This window comes from Acomys minous, assembly GCF_964271855.1.
Source record: "Acomys minous genome assembly, chromosome: 7".
NCBI classification, from domain to species: Eukaryota; Metazoa; Chordata; class Mammalia; order Rodentia; family Muridae; genus Acomys; species Acomys minous.
Window position 1 is genome coordinate 109,283,757 of NC_140488.1, and position 20,012 is coordinate 109,303,768.

At 38.2% G+C, this 20,012-nt stretch overlaps 1 protein-coding gene across 6 annotated transcripts in view; it reads left to right on the top strand.

The window, feature by feature from the left end:
- Positions 1-20,012, top strand: part of SYTL5 (synaptotagmin like 5) — a 253,795-nt gene that overhangs the window by 174,508 nt on the left and 59,275 nt on the right. For all 6 annotated transcript variants that reach the window (XM_084790778.1, XM_084790780.1, XM_084790775.1 and 3 more), the window contains 4 exons: positions 8,002-8,131; positions 10,569-10,675; positions 16,434-16,526; positions 17,284-17,349. In XM_084790778.1, the coding sequence (XP_084646904.1) occupies positions 8,002-8,131; positions 10,569-10,675; positions 16,434-16,526; positions 17,284-17,349 (396 nt within the window). The remainder of the gene's footprint in view (positions 1-8,001; positions 8,132-10,568; positions 10,676-16,433; positions 16,527-17,283; positions 17,350-20,012) is intronic.

Genomic DNA, 20,012 nt, shown 5'->3' on the forward strand with positions numbered 1-20,012 from the left:
TAGCAGCGGTGTGCTTAGTGAGCAGTCAGATTGTTTCAGTGTTTCAGAGGAAGAATCAAAAGACATTCAGACAGATTGAATATCATTGATTGATCTGTTTCAATAAAGCCTAAATGGGACTTCCTTAGATAAAAGGCATATTTTGAATTTCATAAATATTTATGCTAAGCTCCACAAGGGGATTCTGTTCACAAGTCAGAAAAATGCATAGATTGTTGATGACTATATTTACTCCTTCAGGAACCTAACAAGGAGTGATATTTAAAGTATTTATGAGCTGGTAGTGAGGACACACTGAGCAAATACTTGTACAGGGCTCAGGGGCCTTGCATGGCCTATGAAGAGAACTGTGGGTGATGGAAGGCATGAAGAAATGGGATAGGATGAAAACAATGGTAATGTTTACCACCTATTATGATATAAAAGTGCTCAAAAAAGTTATTAACTGTGCACATGTGCAGTGGGTGGCATCTGACTACCAGTCTAGTCACCAGTAGGTTAATCCACTTTGATCTCAAAATAAGGCTTATCTTTGCAGGTATTGTTCGAGGAGAAAGAACAATTTTGTCCAAAGGTATTTCCTAAAAGGAAAGTGGGAAGATTTACTCTGACTAGACAGTGATGGTGTGAAATTTGCTCTTGTATTCTAACCAGTCTAAGCTGGTGTTTTCAAATGGGGAAGATATATTCTTGTTAATAAGACAGAAAAGTAATTCATAAATCACATTGCTTTTTGAAAAAGGGCATATGTGTGTGTGTGTATGCATGCCTGTGTATATGTGTGTGCATGCCTGTGTATGTGTGTGTGTGTGTGTGTGTGTGTGTGTGTGTGTGTGTGTGTGTGTGTGAGAGAGAGAGAGAGAGAGAGAGAGAGAGAGAGAGAGAGAGAGAGAGAGAGAGAGACAAACAGACAGACAGACAGACAGACAGACAGAGACAGAGAGAGAGAGAGACACAGAGACACAGAGACAGAGACAGAGAGACAGAGACAGAGAGAGAAAGAGAGAAAGATAGACCAAGGTCAGAACTTCTCCTACAAATGAAAAAATTTTAGAACATGGATATCTGTGCTATAACATAAATTTCTTATTTTAGTCTTCACCAGCTTCTAGAACCTTCTAAGGCAGCGGTTCTTAACCTTCCTAATGCTGCAACCCTTTAATACAGTTTCTCATGTTGTGCTGACTCCCCAACCATAAAATTATTTTCATTGGTAATTCATAACTGTAATTTTGCTACTGCTATGAATCACAATGTAAATATCTGTTTTCTGAAGGTCTTGGGAAAGCCCTGTGAAAGGATCACTCTACTTTCCAAAGGGGTCATGACCTACAGGTTGAGAACCACTGCTCTAGAGCATGTGCTACATCTTAATGACTGTACAATGTTAACTGACCTATTAATGTTCAATATTAATGGTATCACTAGATCAACTGTGGGAAAACTTTCCATCATCATTATTGTCAGGAAGAGGCTTAGTCTTGCTTCATTAGAGGACTTCCATGTGTTAAGAGTTTGTGATGAGCTGTTGAAAGGATACATAACCTAATTTGTGTGTTTGACCTCTGTCACAGTCTGGATAAACTTTACTAGTCTGTGATAATTAGAGGAACTAGAAGACATAGACTTGCTGCTATAGTTTTTCATGTTGGGAATGATGAAGGACTGAATGGGTATAGAATGCAGGGGCTGAATTGATTAGTATGCTAAGCAAGTAAGAGCCAGATCTATCAGTGGGGGCCTTTATTAAGGCATTCCTGAATGCCTAAGATGTCAGGCAGCCAGGAGGGAACCCATACTGTAGTCACTATTTAACTGTTTATAAACAGAAGAATGGTAAAAAATATCTCTCAGGTTTAACATTTATCACAACATGGCGACATTTTCATGGGCATTTAACCATAGCCTAGTTCTCAAGAGGCCCATTTTTTTAAAATATCAAATAGCTGAGTAGTATTCCATAGTGTATATGTACCACAGTTTCTTTATCCATCCTTCTATTGAGGGATACTTAGGCTGTTTCCATGTTCTGGCTATTATGAATAAGGCTGCTATGAACATGGTTGAGCAAATTTTCTTGTTGTGTGCTGGAGCACCTTCTGGGTATATTCCAAGGAGTGGAATAGCTGGGTCTTGAGGAAGCCCTATTCCCATTTTTTTCTGAGATAGCACCAGATAGATTTCCAAAGTGGCTGTACTAGTTTGCATTCCCACCAGCAATGAAGGAGTGTTCCTCTCTCCCCACATCCTCGCCAGCATGTGGTGTCGCTTGAATTTTTGATCTTAGCCATTCTGATGGGTGTAAGATGGAATCTCAGAGTTGTTTTGACTTGCATTTCCCTGATGATTAAGGAGGTTGAGCATTTCTTTAAGTGTTTCTCAGCCATTTGGTATTCCACTGTTGAGAATTCTCTGTTTAGTTCCAAGCCCCATTTCTCAATTGGGTTATTTGGTTTGGTGGTGTTTAATTTCTTGAGTTCTTTATATATTTTGGATATAAGACCTTTGTCAGATGTAGGGTTGGTGAAGATCTTTTCCCAGTCTGTAGGCTGTCGCTCTGTTCTCATGACAGTGTCTCCTGCCTGACAGAAGCTTCTCAGCCTCATGAGGTCGTATTTATTAATTGTTGACGTTAATGCCTGGGCCGTTAGTGTTCTGTTCAGGAAATTGTCTCCTGTGCCAATATGTTGCAGGCTCTTCCCCACTTTTTCTTCTAAGTGACTTAGTGTCTCTGGTTTTATGTTGAGGTCTTTAATCCACTTGGATTTGAGTTTTGTGCAAGGTGACAAATATGGGTCCAGTTGCATTATTTTTACACATCGACTTCCAGTTAGACCAGCACCATTTGTTGAAGATGTTATCCTTTTTCCTTTGAATGGATTTGGCTTCTTTGTCGAAAAATCAAGTGACCATATGTGTGTGGATTCATATCTGGGTTTGATTCGATTTTACTGATCAACCAGCCTGTTGCTGTGCCAGTACCATGCTGTTTTAATTACTATTGCTTTATAGTACAGTTTGAGATCAGGTATGGAGATTCCTCCGGAGCACCTTTTATTGTACAAGATTGTTTTAGCTATTCTGGGTTTTTTGGTTTTTTCATATGAAGTTCAGAATTGAACTTTCAATGTCTTTAAAAAATTGTGTAGGTATTTTGATAGGGATTGCATTGAATCTATAGATTGCTTTTGGTAGGATGGCCATTTTTACTATGTTAATTCTCCCGATCCATGAGCATGGAAGATCATTCCATCTTCTCATGTCATCTTCAATCTCTTTCTTCAGAATTTTGAATTTTTTCAAACAAGTCCTTCACTTGCTTCGTTAGAGTAACTCCTAAATATTTTATATTGCTTGTGGCTAATGTGAAGGGTGTGGCTTTCCTAATTTCTTCCTCTGCAAGCTTGTCATTTGTGTATAGGAAGGCTACAGACTTTTTTGAGTTAATTTTGTATCCAGGCAATTTGCTGAAGGTGTTTATCAGCTGTAGGAGTTCTCTGGTGGAATTTTGAGGGTCACTTATGTACACTATCATGTCATCTGCAAATAGGGATAATTTGACTTCCTTCTTTCCCATTTGGATCCCCTTGATCTCCTTTTGTTGTCTTGTTGCTCTGGCTAAAACTTCCACTACTATACTGAAGAGATATGGAGAGAGTGGGCATCCTTGCCTTGTTCCCAATTTTAGAGGAATTTCCTTTTACTTTGATTTTGGCTATTGGCTTTCTGTATATAGCCTTTATTATGTTGAGGAAAGTGTCTTGTATCCTCGCTCTCTCTAAAACTTTAAACATGAATCGGTGTTGGATTTTATCAAATGCTTTCTCTGCATCTAAAGAGATGATCATATGGTTTTTTATTTTCAGTTTGTCTATATGGTGGATTACATTGATGGGTTTCCGTATATTAAACCATCCCTGCATGCCTGGAATGAAGCCTACTTGGTCATGATGAATGATATCTTTGATGTGTTCTTGTATTCGTTTTGCAAGTATTTTATTTAGTATTTTTGCATCGATTTTCATTAGAGAAATTGGTCTGAAATTCTCTTTCTTTGTTGAGTCTTTGTGAGGTTTAGGTATCAATGAGACTATGGCCTCATAGAATGAATTTGGTAATGTTCCATCCCTTTCTATCTTTTGGAGTAGCTTGAAGAGTATCGGTATTAGCTTGCCCTTGAAGGTCTGGTATAATTCCGCACTGAGACCATCTGGCCCTGGGCTTTTTTTTGGTTGGGAGACTATCAATGATTGCTTCAATTTCTGTAGGAGAAATGGGACTATTTAGCTTGTTTATCTGTTCTTCACTCAACTTAGGCAAGTGAAATTGATCAAGAAAATCGTCCATTTCCCTTAGATTTTCAAATTTTGTGGCATATATGCCTTCAAAGTAGGATCTTATGATTCTTTGTATTTCTTCAGTGTCTGTTGCTATGTCTCCCTTTTCATTTCTGATTTTGTTGATTTCAATACTGTCTCTCTGCCTTTTAGTTAGTTTGGCTAACGGTCTGTCTATCTTGTTGATTTTCTCAAAGAACCAGCTCTTGGTTTTTTTGATTCTTTGGACTGTTTTCTTAGTTTCTAATTTGTTAATTTCACCCCTGAGTATGATTATTTCCAGACGTCTACTCCTTTTGGGTGTTTCTGCTTATTTTTTTCTAGGACTTCCAGTTGTGTCGTTAAGATGCTTATGTGCAATGTTTCCAATTTCTTTTTAAAGGCACTTAGTGCTATGAATTTTCCTCTTAGCACTGCTTTCAATGTATCCCACAAATTTGGGTATGTTGTTCCTTCATTTTCATTGAATTTCAGAAACTGTTGATTTCTTTCTTTATTCCTTCCCTGACCCAGGTGTCATTTAGCAGAGAGTTATTTAGTTTCCCTGTACGTGTAGACTTTTTGTTATTTCTGTTGTTGTTGAATTGCAGCCTAAGCCCATGGTGATCTGATAGGATACTTGTATCTGTTGAGGCTTGCTTTGTGACCTATGATGTGATCAATTTTGGAGAAGGTTCCATGGGGTGCAGAGAAGAAGGTATATTCTTTCTTGTTTGGGTGCAAGGTTCTATAGATATCTGTTAGATCCATTTGACCCATGGCATTGGTTAATGATGTTATTTCTCGGCTTAGTTTCTGTTTCAATGACTTATCCTTCAGTGAGAGTGGGGTGTTGAAGTCTCCCACTATTATTGTATGGGGATCGATGTGTGGTTTAAGCCTTTTTAGCAGATCTTTTACAAATGTGGGTGCCCTTAGATTGGAAGCATAGATGTTCAGAATTGTGATGTCATCTTGGTTGACTTTACCTTTGATGAGTATAAAGTGCCCATCCTCATCCCTTTTGACTAATTTTGGTTGAAAGTATATTTTGTTCGATATTAAAATGGCTACGCCTGCTTGCTTCCTGTGACCATTTGCGTGGAATATTTTTTTCCAACCTTTTTTCCTGAGATAATGCCTATCGTTATGGGTGAGATGTGTTTCTTGAATGCAGAAGAATGTTGGATCCTGTTTATGCACCCATTCAGTTAGTCTGTGTCTTTTTATTGGAGAATTGAGTCCATTGATGTTGAGTGATATTAATGACCAGTTACTGTTAAGAGTCTTAATTTTGATGTTGGTTCCCGTCGAGCCTTTGTGTAGTTGTGGTTTTGCCATGGTATAGTTATCTATTTCCTGAGTGGTTTTGGTTGTAGCTTGACTCTTTGGGATGGAATTTTCCTTCTAGTACCTTATGTAAAGCTGGATTTGTGGATAGGTACTGTTTGAATTTGGTTTTGTCATGGAATATTTTGTTTTCTCCATCAATGGTTATTGATAGTTTTGCTGGGTAAAGTAGTCTGGCCTAGCATCTGTGGTCTCTTAGGGTTTGCAGGATCTCTTTCTAGGCCCTTCTGGCTTTGATGGTCTCTGCTGAGAAGTCGGGTGTAATTCTGATAGGTTTGCCATTAAATGTTATTTGGCCCTTTTCCCTTGCAGCTTTTAATATTTTTTCTTTGTTGTGTATGTTTTGTGTTTTGATTATTATGTGACGGGCAGTTTTTCTTTTCTGGTCAATTCTATTTGGTGTTCTGTGTGCCTCTTGTATGTTTATAGGCATCTTTTTCTTTAGATTTGGGAAATTTTCTTCTATGATTTTGTTGAGAATATTTTCTGGGCCTTGGAGTCTGATATCTTCTCTTTCTTCAATGCCTATTATCCTCAGATTTCCTCTTTTCATAGTGTCCTTAATTTCTTGGATGTTTTGTGTCAAGAGTTTTCCAGATTTGGCATTTTCTTTAATGGTTGCTTTAAGATCTGTGATTGTATCTTCTAGCCCTGAGATTCGTTCTTCTATCTCTTGGATTCTGTTAGAAAAGCTCACCTCTGTTTCATTCGCTTTCTTCTCTGATGTCTCACATTCTCGTTTTTCTTCTGTCTGTGTGTTTATCATTGAATTCATTTTCATCTTCAGATCTTGAACAGATTTTTTTTATTTCTTTCATCTGGTTGTTTGCATTTTCCTGAAAAATTTCCAGTTCCACTCTATGTGCTTCTTTTATGTTTCTCACCTGTTTGGCTGTGTCTTCCTGCATTTGAATACGAATTTTATTTGTTTCCTCCATTATCATCCTCATTACCAAGGATTTGAGGTCATTTTCTTGTGTTTCCGTTGTATTTGAGTTCTCTGGGTTGTTTTTTTGGGATAGCTGGAAACTGGAGATGCCATGTTGTTTCGGGGTTTTTTGCGTATGCTTTTACACTGTCCTTTAGACATCTTGCCTTCTCTGTTTTTGTTGGGTAACTTCCAGAGTTGGATGGAGGGAGTCTGATGATAGATTCACTTGTTTTCTCATGATTTCTGTAGGCTGGAAGCTCTGATGCTTTACTGGTGTGGATGGCAGGAGGTTAGCCCTGTGGTTTTAGGCTCTCACAGCCAGTGATCCTCAGCTCCCCTTTGCTGTGGGTCCTGCAATTGTTCTCGGTCTCTGAATGAACATTGGGTCAGGCCAAGGTATCCACAGCCTTCCGGGTCCCCTGCCAAATCCAGCCAGGGACACTGATCCCGAACCACACGTCGAGCTCAACTATATTCTCAGGGCCTGAACTGTCTGCCACAGCAGGAGAACTGCAGCTGCACTGAGGTATCGCCTAGGGTGGAATTGATCGCTCCCCCCAGGCTGCATCACAGCCGAAGAACTGCTGCTGTGCTGAGCTGGTGCCTAGGGTGGAACTGAGCGCTTGGCCCAACCTACATCACAGCAGGGGAGCTTTGGTTGAGCTGAGCTGAGCTGGTGCCTCGGGCAGAATTACTTGCTGGGCTGAGCCAGCATCTCCACAGCACAGCGCACTGAGCAAACCCAGGACTCTGGGGCTGAACTGTCTGCCAAGTCCAGTTTGGGTCTCAAGGCACCACACAACCCCAATCCTGTCCAGAGTCCCCTCTCTCGCAGAAACTCCCACCGGCCACCACTCAAATCGCCTCCACCGGAAGGCTCTGAGCTGCAAACCTCAGCCACCACTGCTGCTGCCGCTGGTGCCGCTGGTGCCGCTGCTGCTGCTGCTGCTGCTGCTGCTGCTGCCTCTGCCGCTGCTGTTCCGACCTGAGAAAATCTGCCCTACTCCCGTGTGCATAGGCACACCGGTCCTCTGCAGCCTGGTTCCTCCGAACCGTGGAACACTCCTGCTTCCGTGGTGTGGGGACCTTGGTGTTCCTGGCTCCGAAATATGTGCAATTCCCTGAATTGTTCACTGGAGCTTCCAAACACAGTCCACACTGCTCCCTGCCATCTCAGATCTCCTCAAACATATTTCATATAGAATTAAAATCTTCTTGGACTCAATTTCATATAGTAACTTTTGAAGTTTAGATTTTTGATAAGGATGCTTCAAATGTGATTTCATTTCTTCTTCCAAAATAATACACATAAGTATCTATATACTAAAGTATACTTATATGAAATGATTTTAAGAGAAATCAGCCAGTATAATGTTCCTTTCCTAAATTTTTCTTTGTGGGAAGGAACATGGTTTTGGAAATTCCATGGCTTTGGCTGCCATTGAAAACACCTCTGAGGAGCTCACAAAGAGTCACCGCAGAAAGACATCCGGTACACCTTCCATAGCAGTGTCTGGTACCTCCATCTCTTCAGGTAGGTCATTACAATATGAGTACTGTACTCAAAGTACTTTTTTAAAAAAGACTAATTCAAATTGAATTTCCTATTTCATATGGCATTGAGTGGATGTTTTATACTTGAGAAAACAATCATCCATTAGAATAATAGACCAATGCATAAGTATTTTCTAAAGGTGGTCCCTGGTGATGTCTTGTGCCCACTGCATTTATGAGAAATCTACTTATTGAGTGTATAGCTTGACATAAGTCATTGGTAAGGTTCAAAGCGATACCAGATTATCAGTATAGAAACATAGAAAATACAAATAGTGTTAGGGAACATTTAATATGACAGGTTAATAACTGTCACCTGTGGATCAAGGAAATGGCAGTTCAATCTATAGACTGGCTAGACATTGCATATACCCAGACAATTTGTTTCATACTTTAAATTGGAATTATTTAGAAGTAGCTTGCCCTAGTGTGGTTTCTATTGCTGTGATAAGCACCATGACCAAAAGCAATTTGGAGAAGAAAAGGTTTATTTCCTTGTGTTGCTTATAGTCTGTCATGAAGGGAAAGCAGGAACTAAAGCACAGACTATGGATGAATGTGGTTTACTGGCTTGCTCTTCATGGCTTGCTCAACCTGAGTTCATATACATTCTAGGACCACCTGATTAAGAGAGGTGCTGTTAAGAGTGATCTGCTTTCTTCCACATTAATGCCAATCAAGAAAATACTCCCACAGGCTTATGTACAGGCCAATCTGATGGAGGCACTTTCTCAATTGAGGGTCCCTCGTCCCAGTAAAGTAACAACAGTTAAAAAGAAAAAGCCATGAATCTGGTGGGTGTGGGTGTACATTGGAGGATTTCGAGGGAGTAGGGAAAGGGGAAAAGATGTGATTATACTATTATATATATATATGTATATATATATATTTATATGATAAGTGAGTATCATCTCAATAAAAGATTCCATGATGCTTTAAAAAAACTAGCCAACACACATATTAAAAATATTAGTACGAAATCTTCTTATTTATATGGATATTATTTATATTGTAATTTATTACCTATGACTAATAAAACTCTTCAGAGAAATGCATCACTATTGTAATGTTTATATGCCATTTGTTGAACTAAATTAATAATTAAACCGTTAACATTAAGCCATTACGTGTTACTTAAGGATAATATCTCCGTGCATTCCAAGGCTAGATTCTGGCTTTTAACCTGAATTTCAAGGAAGCCTCTCCTAAGCTTCAGGCTCCCAAATACTTTGTGTGTGCATGTTTTTGTGTGTTTGTGGGTGTAGCCACGTAAATGTGTGGCACTGAAGACTAGAGCCCTCTAAAATGCATGTTGTCAAAAATAGAAATGTAGGCCAGTAAGATGATGTGGTGGGTAGACACTTGCTGCCAAACTTGACAACCTAGGGCCCACATGGTGAGAGGAGACAACCAACTCCTAAAAGCTGTCCTGAGAATTCCACTCTTGTGTCATGGCATACATGAATGTGCACCTCCACTAAATAAATAGATATCATTTTTAAAAGAAAAAGATAGTAAAGGGCTTCACTAGTTCAATGAAAAAAATTAATGTAGCCTAGAAACTAACACTGTAAGGTCAACTTGTAGTGCATGTCTTCCATTCAGTACTTCCTCTGTCAGGCAGCCCGCTAAGCACTTCCTCATCACTGCATTTGCCATTTCACACTTTAGCGTTTGATTGCTCACTCCAGTCTCTCTCCTCTATAAGCAACTATATTTGTCTCAGCAGGATTTTAGAACAGAACTATGCTGTGGAAGTAAACGGCTCTGCCTTGGTAAGCTGTCTGCAGCATTGTTGAGAAGTACATCATTTGTTAACTAATATATAAAAACCGGAAAGCAACATGGTCCATTGACAAAGGAATGTTTTAGTAACTAATGAAATAAAAATCTTAGTTTTTCTATAGCCATTCCCTTGTGCATGAATGGAAGTCATGGCATTTAAAAATGGAAATTTATGATTGGTTGGCTTCATTTTATGTCAAATGTGAAAACACAGTGAATTCTCTTCAAGAATGATGTCATCTTTCTCATTAAGCTTAAGGACCCAATCTAGGAGTGTTTTTTAATATTTAAGAAGGGGTAAAAAAAATCTTTAAACAGCTTAAAGCTACCCTTGGATTTTATAGCAGAGTACTTAACCCCCTGTGATCAAAGGCCAAATGAACTCAGATGTGTCTTCACACCAAGGCATTTTTCAAGATACTATAAAAATGTAAGTATGTTAATTAATGTAAAACAGCATGACGTTTGTAAACCCGGATGCTGTTTCTGTGATACTTCATCCCCCCTCCCCTCTCTCTCTGTGTGGGTGTATGTACATGTAAAACCTGAGATAGTGAACTATTTGCAGTGGAAATGTCAACCCATGACAAAATTAGCTGATTCACATCTGCATGCCATATTTCTCCCTCCAGACCGGAGTCGATCTGAGTTAGATTTGAGTGAGTCGTTTGCAGAAGACTTAGAGGACACTTCAAGCATAAGAAGCAGATCTGTCCCTGGGGCATTAGACAAAGACTTGGTAAGTTGGATGTGGAAGAAAGTTCAATAGCACATGGGAAGGAGGGCCACGATCTTGCCCTTCAAGCACTTGCACTTATAGGTGATAAGTTGAGAGTAAAATGAAGATATACACTGTGGTTTTCTGGTAGTTTTCACAGTGAAATGTAGAAGAAACTAAAACACTATAATTTAAAAAAATTAAAAAAACAAACTGGGCACGGTAATGCACACCTGTAATCCCAGCACAGCATTCAGGGAGGCAGAGGCAAGCTGATCTCTGTGAGTCGAGGCCAGCCTGGTCTATAAAAGGAGTCCAGGGCAGCCATGCCTATACAGAGAGACCCTGTATCAGAAAAATCTGAACAAATAATATAAATAAATAAATAAAGCTCCACAAGTAAAACTAGTTTATGAATATATACATAAAAGTTATTATAAAATGACTTGTTAATGAATTAAAATGTTACAGTAAGAAAAATATATTTTGTTCTAGATATGACTGGAATAATTAATATATATATGAAATGAAGTAACATTACATTCCAACAATATATTTAAAAACATAAAAGACTGTTTTAAAAAACAAAAAACTTTTTATAAAATTTTAGTCATGCCTATAAAATTCTATTTTAAAACTGATGAAAGCCATTTAAATATGATTTCAAATATCAAATATTTAAAAGTCACAGTATATGCCACTTTAGATGTTGATATTACTAATCCATTTCCATTACAACTTAGGAATTGAGTGCTGGAGAGCTAGCTCGGAGGTTAAGAGCACTGGCTGCTCTTCCAAAGGTCCTGAGTTCAAGTCCCAGCAACCGCATGGTGGCTCACAAACCATCTATAATGAGATCTGGTGTCCTCTTCTTCTAACCAGGAGTACATGCAGGCACAACACTGTATACATAATAAATAAATCTTTAAAAAAGAAAAAACAACTTAGTAATTGATTCTAGTTGCCATTATTATTAGTTAATGATGTTCTGGAGGTTTGGAAAAAATGCATAAGATAAAATAGAAAAATGTTATAAGTATTAAATATTACAAAAATATGAAATACTTGTGTACTCAGAAAACCCTGGATAATTTAGTAATGCAATCGGCTAGAACTGACAATAGAATAATCTACTTACTGAAGTGTTCCCCAATGGCTTTCTCTGCCTGATCTCTTATATACACCAGGCCCAAGGGTGTCACTGCCCATAGTCAACTGAGCCCTTCCACACTAATTTCAATCAAGGAAATGCCCCACAGGCCAATATAATAGGGACATTTTCTCATCTGAGGTTCCCTCTTCCCAGATGGTGCTAGCATGTGTCAGGTTGATGAGAACTAACCAGAACAATGGGCATTTAAAAAGGAAATGAAATACTGAAAATGAAATTGAGGATGAAGATTGCAGTTTCTCTGTCTAGGTTATGATTTTGAAATTTTTTTGCTCATGATTCTCTGAGAATGAACTACAGTTATAATACCAGATTACATTTATTTATATATCAAGTTAGGTTGCAGTACATTATGTATTGAAAAACATTAGGCCAAACTTAAACTGTATATGGAAGCCTCTTCAGGTCATACTTAAAATTCCCCCATGGGAAAATCCAAGGTGAGGATGGCTTTACTAATGAATTCAATCAAGTATTTGAGGTTATTGCTGTTGTAAACAGGGTATCACTCTGTAACCCAGACTACCCTGGTACTATGTAGCGCATGCTGGCCTTAATCTTGCATGTAGTACTCTGGCCTTAGCTTCCCAGGTAGTAATGTAACAGGTGTGAGCCATTGTGCTTGGTCCATTAAATATTTGATGAAGAAATCATACAGTTTACAAACTCATACAGAAAGTTGATGAGGAAGTATTTCCACATCCTTTGGTGACACCCATTACTTCACTGGTTAACAAAGCTAGCTAGGCATCACAAGAACAGAGAGAACAATATCTCCGGACACACAATGAAGAGAGGTGCAAATGTCCTTAATACAGTATCGTTAAAACTCCATTATGTAACAAAAAAAATCACATACTACTACTAAGTGGGATTTAAGAGTGCTTGCTGCTCTTAGAGAGGACTTGAATTTGTTCCCAACACCAGTTGGCTCACAAGAACTTAAAACTCTAGTTCCAGGGGGAACTGATGCCCTCTTCTGGCCTCCATGGGCATATATATATATATATATATATATATATATATATATATATATATATATATATAAAGAAAAATAAAATATGAAGCTTAAAAATAAATGAACATAGTACTGAAAAGAAGGGCATAACGCTTCAGTAGAAGGAGATAAATTATTTGACAAAATCTCATATATGTATGTATTAACATCTCTACAACCTAGAAAGGAGAGGAGGGAGGTACCTGCAATCCAGCTTCAAAGAGATTTAATTAATAAGAAAATGAAATTAAAAAAAAAAAAGAAAGAAGGAGAATTCCCTCAGCCTAATGAAGGGCATCTATAGTACAATTAACATGGTACCTAATGGCACAAATGAGTAAATTAGGTCAAAGTGCAGTAAGCAAAGCACAGTTCTTTCATTCAGCATTACACAGGAAATGAGAGCCACTATGCAAAGGAGAGAAACAAAAGAGTGGAAAAGGAAAGGAAGGTTCTCAGTACGGGGAAAAAAAAAACACTTGCAGTGCATGTATTTTTCAGATGATGTAATCCTATATGTAGAAAATTCTAAATTATTAAAAAATATAATATGACTTCAGCCAATTTATCAAAGTCTCAAGACATAAAATTAACATATAAAATCCAATTGTATTTATATACTATCAGCAAACAGCTGGAAAATCAAGTTGAGAATGTAATCTTATTGATAACATAAAAAATAATTGAAAAAGTTAGGAAATAAATGTATTTTCAAAAGTATAAGTGTACTTTGTGTCTTAAATTTTTATTGAGCTAAGTTAGAAGCCTGAATAAATGGAGAATACTTTATTTATAGTCTAGAAAATTTCATATTGTTAAGATGAAAACTTCTTCCAGGTTAATACCAATCAAAATTCAATACCAATCAAAATTCAATGCCAATCAAATTCAACTAGAATATTTTGTAGAAAAAAAGTTGAGAATTCTGAAGTTCATAAGAACATTCCAGGGGCCCAGAACAAAGTTGGAAGACTTACACTACTAGTTTTTAAGTAACTTCAATGATGAAGTCATTGGCATAAGCATAGGAAATAAATGGAATAGAATTGAGATTCTAAAAATCAACTCTTTCAGTTAGAGTCACACAAATGCATATAATCATATAGTCACTTGTGATTGAGGAAAGGAAAATCTCAATGAATTATACTGGGCCAATAGGATACCTTTATGCCAAAAACCAAGCACAAAGGCTCCGATTCTTATCAAATATATCATGTACAAAAATGCAAATTAATTCAAAATTAGTCATCCAAATGTAAGAACTAATGTTGTATAATTCTGAAGGGAAACCTGGGAGAAATTCTTTACATACTTTGTTCAGTGTTTTTTAAATAGAACACCATAATTTTAATGCTTGATGCACTTAGGAAAAACTAAAAAAAAAAAAAAAAAAAAAAAGTGAATTTCATCAAAGTCAAAACCAAACAGGGTGGCTATGGTAGCACACACCTGTAATCCCAGCACTCAGGGAGGCAGAGGCAAGTGGATTTATGTGAGTTCTAGGCAAGCCTGGTCTATAAAGCAAGTCCAGGACAGCCAGAGAACTCTGTCTCGAAAAACCAAAAAACAAACAAATAAACAAACAAAACAAACAAACAAACAAAAAACCCAAAAAAGCTTACATCTTGAATTAGTCACTCTTGTGTGTAAAAGACTTTAAAGCTGAATGAACTATGAGTTCATGGTATTAGCCTTCCTACCTTTCTGAATGTATGAATACATTTCTAAACAAGCCCCCTATCACCTGGATGCTGGTTTTTTTTTTTTAAGAAAATAGTCTCAGCTAGGGTAACCTCAATGTCTTCCCAGGAGCCTCCTCTATCCCAGGTCTCCAGCTTGCTTCTGGGATGCCCCAACACCAACTTCCCTTCTCTCTCCCAGCCGTCTCACCGCCCCCATGCCTGCTCATTGCTCCCTCACTCTGTTCCCCTCTGGAGGGGTCAAAGACACCACAAGAAGACCTACAAAGTAAACCAACCTGGGCCCATGGGGGCTCACAGAGACTGAACCAACAACCAAAAAGCATGCATGGGCCAGACCTAGACCCTCTACACATTTGTAGCAGATGTGCAGTGTGGTCATCATGTAGGTCCACTAACAATGGGAGTCGGGGATGTTTCTGGCTCTGTTGCCTGCATTTGGATCCCTTTCGCATAGCTGGTTGTAAACAGGAACCAGCGTAACTGTTCTCTGAGAGGCTCCATATAGCAGTGGATTGAACCAGATGTAGAGACCCACAGCCAAATATTAGGCAGAGCTCAGGAAGTCTTGTGGAAGAGTTGGGGGAAGGACAGAGGAACTCAAAGGAGACAAGAACTCCTTAAGAAGACCAATAGAGTCAACTAACCAAGGACCATGGGCCCTCACAGAGACTGAACCACCAACCCAGGAACATACATGAGCTGATTCTAGGCCCCCTACACATATGAAACTCATGGGCTGCTTGGTCTACAAGTGGGTCCCCTAATAATTGGAGCAGGGGCTGTCTTTGAGTTAGAGTCTATTGTTTCCCTCTGGATCCCATTTCCCTAGCTGGCCTGCCTTGCCTTGCCTCAGTGAAAGAGAAGGCACTTAGTCCTGATGCAACTTGATGTGCCAGGGTGGATTGGTACCCAGAGTTAGGGCATGGGGGAAAGGAGGATGGGGGAAGTGGGTGGGAGGGTGGGACTGGGAGGAGAGGAGGGAGTGGGGTTGCAATTGGGATTTAAAATGAACAAATAAATAAATGAAGAAAAAAGAAAATAAGGAATCGTGATAACTAGAAGTTTGTGTTGCAACTGCTCCACAATCACACACTCAGAAATAGGAAACATAAGAAAAGACACTAGCTGTTGCAAAATAAGCATGTTTTTGCCATACTTTAAGGAAATATCTACTTTGAAAGTATCCAAGATGAGAGATAAATAGTAAGTCACACCTAGAAACATTAAAGTCAAAGCATGTCAAATACAAGAGAAAAAAATGTAAAACATATAGAAATAAATCTTGTTTTATACAAATAAACAAGAATCAAATTAATATCAGCTTTCTATAGTAATACTGAGTACAAGATGAAATCAGTAATCTTTTCAAAGTATTGAAAGCCAACTATTTTAAACTTAGGACTTTAAAAAAATCCTATTTAAAGATAACATGACCTCCAAGACTTACGAAAAGAAAGAACTCTTGAAATGGTTTCAAAAGATTCAAGAAGCAAATGTCCTTATATAAATTGGCAAAGTTGTACTAATAAAACTAAGATAAAAGAAGCAAAATAAAGAGGCAAAAATAAAAGTGTGTATGATGTTCATCTAAAAATACATGTTGTCCAAGGTGATCACCTTAGAAATCAGGGAGGTAGAACTTGAACCCATGTCTGTGTGATTCCAAAGCTCTTTCCATCAAGCAAACATTGTGGGAAAAAGACCCTATCCACAATGCCCAGACCCTATAAACTCCTTATATTTTGTAATTAAGACTTACTGGAAGTAAAAACCCTAAACCTAAAGAGAGTTGATGCCTCTGTTTTTCTTTGATTGTCCAAGTATTTGTGAAATAAATCTTTCTTATATAAGAGAAATCATCCTAGGATAAAAATAAGCAAAGCCATTGACTTTCGCATCCTTTCCTAGAACTCCTTAGAAGAGACGGAAGATGGTGCTGATGACTTAGTGTCCTCTGGCTTTTCTACAAATAACCACAGTCTGGCAAGTGGCCTGTCAACTGTAAGCATACTCACAGAAAGTTGCTTTCTCTTGTTCATTTCCTGTGCAGTTTCAAAAGAAGTGGTAAGGTATGAGCGTATGTCCTAAGCTACTGTAGGTTCCTGCTTGCCCCATGCCCTCACACCATCTTACACTCTATTTTGTTTCCTGAATCCTTCTTCTTCCATGATCCTTGCACAGCTTTTGAACTCTGCATTCCCATTTTCTAAAGAACGGCTAAGAGGAGTGTGGTGACTCCCAACACAAAGAATTAAATGGTGAGAGATACAGATAGGCTAATTACTATGATACGACAATTGACAACTGACGGGTCAGGAGTTATTGGGTACTCCCATAAGCATACTCAATTGTTTCATATGTACCTGAAGAAATTCTTAAATTTCTTCATTTTCTACTTTTATTCTCAGTCATCCCAAGTATATAAATCATTCCAGTTCTGTTGATAAGTTTCCCTCACACCATTCTCTCAACTCCCCACCTGCTCTCCACACTACTGGCAACTGTATTCCTACAAGACACCACTACTCTGCTTTCTTTCCCACTCAAACAAAACCAAACAAAACAAACTGTCCAGAGCTTCCCATTGTCTTCTGGGAAAATTCTGTTCTTACCTTGAGTTGAAGATCTCCCTTGGGAGCAAGCCTTTAGCCACCGATTTGCTGTTGTATCTACCTCCATACCTGTGCATGTCTTTGATTCTCTGATTTCCATGCTCTAATTTCCTTTTTCTTTTGGTCATTGTATGGCATCCTTAAAGAACTCCCCAGCAGGATCTCATAGGAAGAGGAGCTATCTAAATGTGCCTGATGCCGATTCAGACACCGTGAGTTTTCACCTTTGCTGTTACCCTCTTTCCAACCATACTTCACAATATCCATGGTTTGGGAAATATGGTTTGGATGAGCACTCCCACCTGTCTTCTGACTTGTACACAGCTAGATACTCCCTTTGGAAGGGATTCTTGAGTTGGCACATCTACAGGACTCCAGTTTACTAAATGTAAGAATCTGAGTGCCAAGCAAAAGACATGCCCCACAATGGTTCATCAATAACATGAGCTTTGCAGTAAATATCTTCATTTTAAGTCACAGATGTATCTTGATGACGAAAAAGAGGTTATTAGTAGTAAAATTGTCATAATTATCTTAAATTCTAAGTCTCACATTTTATGACTTCTTAAATTTTATTCTACTTATAGGGAATTGCTCATCCCTCAGCTATATCATGGGGCAGTGAAATATGGCCCATAGGACTTTAACTAGAAACTGGGTATTTCTAAAAAATTTGTGAACCAGAGTTTCTTCTTGTGTAATATAATTGAAGCTAACTCATGATGTTCTTAATACTTGAAGCATGGGTCCATGTAGCAACACTACTGTAAAACCTTGGACCCCAAACGTTCTCAATTTATGGAGCTCTTGGAATTTCAGTTATTCTCTCATGTAACTCCAGGGTGAAAAATAAGGACTGGTTTCCCCCCCCCCTAAAAAAAACTTAATAAGCACACAGATCCTCTGAATTTAATAGCTATTTGAAAAAAATAATTCAGGTCCATGTTTTATTCTGTTCTTCAGTTGTTCCATTAATCACTACTAATAGGATGAGTGTACCCAACAAATTATATAGTTTGTCAGATCTTAGAATCTCAACAGCTATCATGTTCACTTGCCATTCCACAGCAATGTTTTTTTTCTACACGTTTGTCTTGTTTCATTTTATTGACAAACTCAACATCCTTCTGCCTCCATCTCCTAAGCTCTGAGATGATGGACGTGTACCACCATGACTGAATTCTATATCGATTTTAATGAAATTTGCTTTAGATTGAAGAAATTATCAAAAGCTCAGAATACCACAAATAGGAATTCATTAGAAAAATAAAGTATAATATTGATAATAACACTACAAACATATAGTTAGTACTTTTGCCTACCCTATATGGTGACTGATGGGCGCCATTGTAGCTGTGTTTCCCTTTCAAATCTTCTTTGATATGCCCATGAGTTTACAGTAGTACCCTGGAATTCAAGCACACATTATTTGGCTCTTTAAGGCATAGCTGTTTGTGGAAAAATTAAAATGTCAGACTTAATCTTCATGTCAAAATGGTACCCAGGTGATTATTATGTAGTTGAAGTTTTAAAATTATGCTGCATTATTTTAAAAGTGGGAAAGACAAATTCAGTTTCTTTTGCCTCTCTTTTTAAAAAATATATTTTATTAATTTATTCATATTACATCTAAATTGTTATCCCATCGCTTGTATCCTCCCATTCCTCCTTCCCTCCTGCTTTCCCCTTACTCTCCTCCCCTATGACTGTGACTGAGGGGGACCTCCTCCCCCTGTATATGTTCATAGGGTATTAAATCTCTTCTTGGTAGCCTGCTACCCCTCCTCTGAGTGCCACCAGGCCTCCCCCTCATCCAGGGACATGGTCAAATATGTGGCACCAGAGTTCGTGTGAAAGTCAGTCCCCACTCTCCACTCAACTGTGGAGAATGTCCTGTCAATTGGCTAGGTCTGGGTAGGGGTTCGAACTTTACTGCATGGACTGTCCTTAGCTGGTGCCATAGTTTGAACAGGATCCCTGGGCCCAGATCTGCCCGTCATAATGTTCTTCTTGTAGGTTTCTAGGACTCTGTGGATCCTCCTATGACCAGGTAGGCTTCATTCCAGGCATGCAGGGATGGTTTAATATATGGAAATCCATTAATGTAACCCACCATATAAACAAAATAAAAATAAAAAAATCACATGATCATTTTCTTAGATGCAGAGAAAGCATTTGATAAAAACCAACACCTATTCATATTTAAGGTTTTGGAGAGATCAGGGATACCAGGCACATACCTCAACATAATAAAGGCTATATACAGAAAGCTAATAGCCAAAATCAAATTAAATGGTGAGATACTCAAGGAAATTCCTCTAAAATTGGGAACAAGGCAAGGATGCCCACTCTCTCCGTATCTCTTCAATATAGTAATGGAAGTTTTAGCCAGAGCAATAAGACAACACAAGGAGATCAAGGGGATCCAAATGGGAAAGAAGGAAGTCAAATTATCCCTATTTGCAGATGACATGATAGTGTACATAAGTGACCCTCAAAATTCCACCAGAGAACTCCTACTGATGATAAACACCTTCAGCAAATTGGCTGGATACAAAATTAACTTTAAAAAAGTTAGTAGCTTTCCTATATACAAGTGACAATCATTCAGAGGAAGAAATTAGGAAAACTATACCCTTCATGATACCCACAAGCAATTTAAAATATATAGGAGTTACTCTAAACAAGCAAGTGAAGAACTTGTTTGAAAAAAATCCAAATCTCTGAAGAAAGAGATTGAAGATGACATAGGAAGATGGAATGATCTTCCTTGCTTGTCGGTCAGGAAAATTAATGTAGTAAAAATGGCCATCTTACCAAAAGCAGTTTACAGATTCAATGCAATCCCTATCAAAATACCTACACAATTTTTTAA